The following is an 8,375-nucleotide window of genomic DNA, read 5'->3' as shown; positions in this document are numbered from 1 at the left end:
CCGGTATACCAATATTAATAATTTATTAGCTGAAGTATACTAGGTCTCAATAGAAAAATAGTTAAAGATCAATTTAAATATTTTTTTAGAAAAAAATGAAAGATATACAATTATAAAACTATTAAAACATACTCTGAGGTTATGGCAGGAAATCAAAATGTTTATCTAGTTATGACGCCAAATTTTTTATATTATTTTAAATATGCACTTTAACAATATTAGTTAAATAACTTTATCAAAGACTTCAGTTCTCTACTAGTTGAGTTACTATTTATGGAGCTGGCAGAGCACCTTGATGGTTGGGAGGAGATAGTTAATTGTATTAGCTTCAGTTAATAAAATATTTTTCATACCAAAAATCCTGCTAATGAAGTAACAAATCCTTCTTTGGTTAATTCCCAAGCTCCACCAAATTCTTCTTCATCAATTTGTTGGAAATTGGTAAAATATGCGTATAATGAAACAGCATTGAGCACTAAAAATCTAAACAAGTAAATTATCAGTAACATACAAATGTATTAAAAATGTTTATGATCATAAATCTTACAATCCTAATCCAAATAGTCCTTTTAGTGGTAAGAGACCCCATAGTAGACCAGCAATGAGTCCGAGGATTTGCCTTGCCCAATAAATTACATCAAGAAATTCATCCTTAATAAACCATTTAATTATGAACATTAATATTATGTATAATAAAAAAAAAAATAAACATAATACTTTCAAATGTTTATATTTACTTTGTCGGGCCAATCCGAATTTCTAGTGGTAGCTTTTTTTAAAGTATCCAAAATTGAATTTTGACACGGTGTTTTCTTATCAACTGATTTTGACATGTTTTAATTATTGGACATAAGTTTTAAACACTAATCAGACCCAGTCTATTATTTTAATTTTAAAATTACACGTTTGATTACCAAAATATAACACCTAGGTATATAATAATACAATTTTAATACTTAATTTTTGGTAATTATTAATTATTATTATTATGATACAGTAACTCTATCTAAATTCTCAAATGCCAATAATCGATGAAAAGTGAAAACCGGTATCAAAATATTGAATATTTTAAATTCAAATGCACAATGTAACTTGTAAGTCTTAATCTTTCAATCTTGCAGAACTATATAGTAATAAATTGTATATTATATAGAATCAAAAGACAAAAAGTAAAATTACATAATTTTCTTATCAACTTATCAACTTATAGATAATAATGATGACGAACAAGACAAATCACCATTTCATCATTACTGAACGGCGGACGGGTGCGGGTATCATATGGTTAGGTTCTATCGTTCTATGATAGTACGTAACACACCATAAAGTTGTAATATCACAGAATAGATTAATAGTGGTTAGAAATCTCTAGTCTTCATGGTGGTAATCTCACGGTCTTCGAAGGTCTTCATGATATTTCCCAATGGTATCACATGGAGAATTAAAATGTCTTTAGAGGACATTACGCCCGCGTGTATTGTCTCCATCTTACACACGTACGACATTGACAAAACTCGTTTACGCAGTCCGAGTAAGACTTGCTCAATTTTGGTTCTACAGTAAAAATACATATTATAAAATTGAATTATGACAATATTTCTAAGAGCAAATTATTGCGTTTTTTCCATTATACCCAATATAACGTTAATTTTACCTCTCAAGAATAACAATTTCAACATTTATAAAACACCTTTAACTTTTAAAATTTTAATTTTTTAAAAAAAACGCACCGTCTTGCCCTCCAAAATATTGCCATTTTTTAATTTTGTATTTAGACGTGTTTTTAATCTAACACCAAAACTGAGCGAGTTCGGAGTTCTACACAGACTGCGTAAGCGCATTTTGTCGTACGTGTGTAAGACGGAGACAACACATGCGCCAAAGCGGATTTATAAGGGATTTAAATCCACCTTGACATGTGCCATGCGGGCATGACATCCTCTTAAGTATATCTGTATATCCATGATAACACGATGTAATAATCTTGATAACAAGAGTATCTTCTCAAGTGTATCCTCTCTACATCGTTCATGATGATATCCCACAGATATAATATACATATAGACATATAGTACAGATGTACAGAACATAAGCGTAGAATGGGGGGGGGGGGGGTCTAAGGGGCAATAGCTTATTCATTGGAATTTTGTTTAGCTCCACCATTCTTTTTTTTTAGTTACATTTTTAGAATACATGTTGTGCACCAGAAGAAATATAATACTAGAAATTCGCTAGACTAAACCGGTGTGAAAAATAATGCACCGGGATGTTTGCACCATATCATTTACATGGTTCATTATCCCGGTGCGGGATAATGTGGGATAATTTTAAACCGGTTTAGTCTAGCAAATAACCTACTATATAGGCTATAGTCCAGTCATTCTCAAAGTGGGCAATATCGCCCCCTAGTGGGCGTTGGTGGTCTTCAGGGGGGCGGTAGGATGCCCGAAGGAATTTTGGGGGCGTTGAGTTAGGTTTAGGGGGCGATACAAAAAATTATATACAGGGTGTCCCGTGAGGATTTACTCATTGCGATATCTCCTGAAATAATAGAGATATCGTAATTCTGTTTTCTTATTAAGACTCACAGAGGTAAGCACTACAAATAACTAATATTTTATTTTTTTTTTATGTTTTGGTAAAAAAGTTAAAAAAATTATTTTTTAATTAATTATTTGAAAAATATTGAAGATTGCCATTTTGTAGAGTTAATTTTTCTGAAAATATTGACGTTTCAACAATTTAATTTCATTAATTTCCTGATTTTTAATAATTTTTTTAACTAATAAGTAAAACGGCAAAAAACCGGTTTTTGTCCGGGCGGCGAGTCCCCCCTTATGGCTAATAGGTAAATTCTCACGGGACATCCTGTGTATAAATATTATAATTATATTATATTAAAAAAAGTCTCATTTATATATTTATACATATATTAATACGAAATGTAATATAGTAAATCTATATTTATTAAAACAATATACCACACATTCGCTGATCACGGATTAACTAATAATATAGCTAGTATATTACAGCTAATAATATACCACCAATACGTAATGTGCGACGCGATGGCCCACGGGTTTCCAGGTATTGTCGTGTAGATATAAAAAGTTCCTAGAAGTTTCGTCGATGTCGTCGTCGGTATTTAATGATCATTAGCGTTATCATAACGGCGACAATAGTCGATAACTTAGTATTTATATTTTATAATATTATATTCAATTGATTTACGGCTGTTTTTAAGTAAATTTGAGCCAGATATTAAAGGCCCCCATACAACAAATTTGCGCAACTGACTGTGTTTGCGCACACATTTTGAGAGTGTATGGCCTGGTTTGAGGTTTGCGCAACGGTTTGATCGGTATTTCGGTCGGGATCGAAATTTTTTGCACAAATTGTTTGAAGTGTATGGGGCGCTTTACAAACTCGTTAATGCACATCAAGTTCATCCATCACATTAAGTAAATTTTATATTTTAATTCATATCGCTCCGCATTTATAGCTTCGATAGCGTAAAGACGAGTCTTCACATAACAGGTATTATGTTTATATTATTTCATACAACGAATAACGTCCAAATATAACGTACTAGATAACGGCCGTCGCGCACGGTTGTTGCCTGCCAAGGTCACTTATTCGCTTATCTTATCTACTTCTAATGACTCCGAAACTACCTCCGTTAATTATCTCTAAAAGCAAGTCAATTGCTAGTAAGTCACCGACTACACACACTAATAATGAATCTAACTGGCACATAATTGAACCTAATCGCAACAGATCACCTCAAGCAAATTCCCCTCCATCTAAAAAAAAAATCAAACAATGTTTTTTTTCATCAAAAAATCGATACGCACCGCTTGCTTCCACTTCTGAAAATGGGAATAAAAACGATGACGAAAATGAAAATCAGCATATGGAAACCACTAGTGAACAACCCACTGATATCAAAAATGATACTAATAACATCAAAATAAATCTTCCACCTCCTATCTTTATTGAAGAGATCCTAAATTACAATAATTTATGCCTCAAACTTAAGGAATTAACTGACGCCTCTAGTTTTGTTTGCAAAAGTACCACCAAAGGTGTTAAAGTTCAAACATTTAGCCCCGATTCATTCAGATCAGTTATTAAATACCTCAAAGAGGAAAATGTCTCCATTCATTCATATCAATCTAAAGAAAACAAACCATACAGAATAGTCATCCGAAATCTTCACCCCTCTACTGACATAAGCTTTATGTCCAAAGAACTATCGGAACTTGGGTTTCAAGTTAAAAACATAACTAATGTACTTCATAAATCCACCAAAACACCACTGCCCCTATTTTTCGTCGATCTAGAACAATCGGAGTCAAATCAAGACATTTTTAAATTAACACTTCTCTGCTACTCTAAAGTCAAAGTTGAGACTCCGCACGTCAAAAAATAAATCCCTCAATGTCAGCGATGTCAATCCTACGACCACACCCGCAGTTACTGTTTTCATAATCCAAGATGTGTCCGTTGTGGAAACGATCACGAATCAAACCAGTGTCAAAAAGACCGTTCCGAACCAGCTAAATGCGCCCTTTGTGGTGGATCCCATCCGGCTAATTATAGAGGTTGCCAATCACACAAGGACCTATTAAAACACAGAAAATTACATAATACTCCCTCACAAAGAAATAATAATAAATCTCCTCAAACCTCTTCTGAATCTAATTCCACTCAAGATAAACTCAATTCACAAAATTTCCCACCACTTCCCAATACCCACAACATCAGCAAACCGCTGGGAAGTCATGCAAACCACTGGTCTAAAAAAGAGACACCTTCTGAAAATAACCTAACTAATCAACTTTCTTCCTTCATCAATGAATTAAAGACAATAATCAATCCCATGATTTCTCTCCTCACGACCGTCATCGAGAAATTCATTAAGGATGACCGTTAACCAACTGACCAAACCTATCACCATACTCTTATGGAATGCAAATGGTATACTAAACAATATAAATGAACTACAAATATCGTTAATCGAAAACCAAGTCGACATAGCCATGATCTCCGAAACGCATCTAACAAAAAACTCAGCCTTCAAAATATTCGGTTACAACATTCTCAGGGCTGACCACCCCGATGGTACCGCCCATGGTGGCGCAGCGCTAATTATATCTAACAAAATAGCGCACACTCCATCCCAACCTTCTACATCACTCGATATGCAAGTAACAAGCACTTCTTTGCTTATTGACTCAATTCCAATCTCCATTGGTTCTGCATACCTTCCTCCAGGCCGAAAATTCCCTGAAAATGAACTCCTACAATATCTTTCCACGCTAAATAATACATTCCTACTTGGAGCCGACTTCAATGCCAAACACCATTGCTGGGGCTGCGCAACAATCAACACCCGAGGCCGTTCTCTACAGAATCTTATTAGAACCAAACAAGCCAAAATTCATGCACCACACGCGCCAACATATTGGCCTTCTCACCTGAACCGCAACCCAGATTTTCTCGACTTCTTCATCTCTAACCTTCCAAATCATCTCCAGACAAAACTAACCAACCTAAATGATCCAGCGTCTGACCACACTCCAGTCCTAATTCAAATAAATGCCTCAATTTCATCGCATAACAATAATAATACACAAATTATTTGGCCAAGGTTTCGTAGTATCATGACTCGTAACTCACATCTCAACACCAAGCTAAAATCTCATGCAGACATCGACGATGCCATCAGAAATTTCTCAGAAACTATACTCAACGCAAAAAAAAATGCCTCCATACCAGTGCTAAAATCAAAATCAGATCATCTTATCACACCTGAAATCAGACAACTCATAACGGAAAAACGCAGAGCCCGCAACCGCTGGCAAAACTCTCACTATCCGGTGGACAGACAAAAATACAACTCCCTTTCTAATAAACTCAAATCTATCCTCAAGATCCATAAAAATGAACTATATAAATCTCACCTTGCTTCTCTCTCACCGAACAAAGGCACACTCTGGAAAAAAACCAAGTCCCTACTCCAACATAAGGAAACTCTCCCACCACTACTCCGAGAAGACAATTCACTAGCAGTTGATGATCAAGATAAAGCCGAATTATTAGCCTCTCACCTCGCTGACTCTTTTAAGCCACACTCTTCACTCCCCAGTCTAAATCACATTGACTTAGTCAATACATCTCTACTCTCTCCCCTACCAATGGCCCTACCAGCTAGTCACACAACTCCTGCCGAAGTCTCCAACATTATTAAAAACCTGAAAAATAACAAGTCACCTGGACATGATAAAATCACAAATAAAATTATCAAGAACCTCCCACCTAAATCAATTATCTGGCTGACTTACATATACAACGCCCTACTTCGCCTCTCATACTTCCCCCCCACGTGGAAGCATTCCATTATCATAACAATATTGAAACCAGAAAAACCTTCTAATTGCCCTACCTCGTACAGACCAATTAGTCTCCTGCCGGCATTTGGCAAAATATTTGAAAAAATAATCCTAAAAAGACTAATCCCAATAGCACAAAAAGAAAATATCCTGCCTGACATTCAGTTCGGATTTCGCTCCAGTCATTCAACTACCCATCAACTTCACCGCGTAACTGATTTCATCTCCTCAGCACTTGAAACAAAAAAATACTGTTCGGGAGTTTTTCTTGACGTTGCGAAGGCTTTCGACACCGTTTGGCACCAAGGATTACTGTTCAAACTCAAAAAAATTCTCCCAGCCCCTTACTACCTACTCCTAAAATCTTACCTTGAAAACAGATCGTTCAAAGTCAGAATCAACGCCAAACTTTCAACCCAACATAGCGTTCTAGCAGGCGTTCCTCAAGGCAGTGACATTGCCCCATTTCTCTACATTTTCTACACTGCGGATATACCAGTTAACCAGTTCACTCTCATCGGAACTTACGCAGACGACACAGCCATACTCGCCTCAAATGCAGATCCTGCCATTGCCAGTCAACAAATCCAAACCCACCTAAACACCCTTATGTCCTGGTTCAACAAATGGGGGATCAAAATCAACGAAACCAAATCATCGCATATTACCTTTTCTCTAAGACCACAAGACTGCCCGCCGATCACCTTGAACAACTCTACTATTCCGCACTGCACCCAAGTTAAATATCTCGGTCTCACACTCGATAGAAGACTTACTTGGGGTCCTCATCTTAAGGACAAGCGAAAAAAGTTAAACAGCAGACTTCACCTACTCAGGCCCTTACTAAGATCCAACATCAACTTCCAAAACAAAATTCTTATATACAAATGTCTCCTCCGTCCCATTTGGACATATGGTATCATACTCTGGGGCCCAGCCAAAAAAATCTAATACTCAAACGATTCAAGCTTTTCAATCAATCTGTCTCCGTATCATTGCTAAAGCTCCCTGGTACGTAACGAACAAATTGCTCCACGATGAACTCCAAATCAAAACCATCCATGACACAGCCACTAATTTTTACAAAAGGTTTCATGAGAAACTCCATATGAACCACAACCACCTCATTTCACAATTGGCCTCAAAAATGCTTCCTGACAACCCCACAAGACGTCTCTAAACGAAACTGGTGCAGAGATCTTCTTAATCAATAAAACACATTTATACATTATACATATAAAAATCTAATTTCACTGTAAAAGGGTGACTCGACTGCGAGCCTTCCTACACGTCACTCAAAGCCATTGTTTTTGTTTTTGTTATACTTATCATATTTACTTATTGTATATAATGTACAGATTGTAAATTTTCAATAAACGCCATTTTTAAAAAAAAAAATTTAAAAAAAAAAAAAAAAAACTTTTTTAGCATGATTTTAATAAAAATAATTTTAATGTGAATAATTTTAACTATAAATGTTTCGTTTTAATAAAAATACTTTTAAGTATGAAAATGTATGCGTTTTAATTGCTGTCATCAGGGGCGGATTTACCCATAGGCCACCAAGGCACTGGCCTAGGGCGCAATATTTTTGGGGGCGCAACTTTTTAGTTAATTTTTACTTTTTAGTTTTTCATAATTTCATAATTCTATTTACCTGAATTTATATTTTATATTATTTTTTTTTCGTATACAATTTGCATGAAACTAGAGAATGGCTCACGTAGTCATGTCGCAGTAACTTTTTAATTTATAAGCTATAATAACCTTACCGTTTGAGTTTAATCCTGCGACCAGCGTGCGCCGCCACCGCTAGAGGTTCGACATCGACACTCGACGAGGCAGTTGCCGGCGTTGCTTATGTTAATACATGGGAGATGGTATATGGGTGTGCGGCGTAAACACGTACAATATTGTGAATGGCGCATGCGCAAAACGCCAGCCAAGGCGGTCAAATATACTGCCTCTGGCCGCCGAGTA

General features: G+C 35.9%; 1 protein-coding gene across 1 annotated transcript in view; it reads right to left on the bottom strand.

Annotated features, from left to right (window-relative positions):
- LOC100165686 (uncharacterized protein C20orf24 homolog) overlaps positions 1–1,198 on the bottom strand; it is a 3,328-nt gene extending 2,130 nt beyond the window's left edge. Inside the window, exons 1-3 of the mRNA NM_001246045.2 lie at positions 738–1,198; positions 548–651; positions 354–483 (exon numbers count right to left, since the gene is read on the bottom strand). Coding sequence (NP_001232974.1) covers positions 354–483; positions 548–651; positions 738–833 — 330 coding nt within the window. The 5' untranslated portion in view covers positions 834–1,198. The remainder of the gene's footprint in view (positions 1–353; positions 484–547; positions 652–737) is intronic.
- Positions 1,199–8,375: the final 7,177 nt, after the last annotated feature.

This window comes from Acyrthosiphon pisum, chromosome A1 (assembly GCF_005508785.2).
Source record: "Acyrthosiphon pisum isolate AL4f chromosome A1, pea_aphid_22Mar2018_4r6ur, whole genome shotgun sequence".
Lineage (NCBI taxonomy): Eukaryota > Metazoa > Arthropoda > Insecta > Hemiptera > Aphididae > Acyrthosiphon > Acyrthosiphon pisum.
The sequence above is the reverse complement of the archived record's forward strand: the minus strand, read 5'-3'. Positions and strand labels throughout refer to the sequence as shown.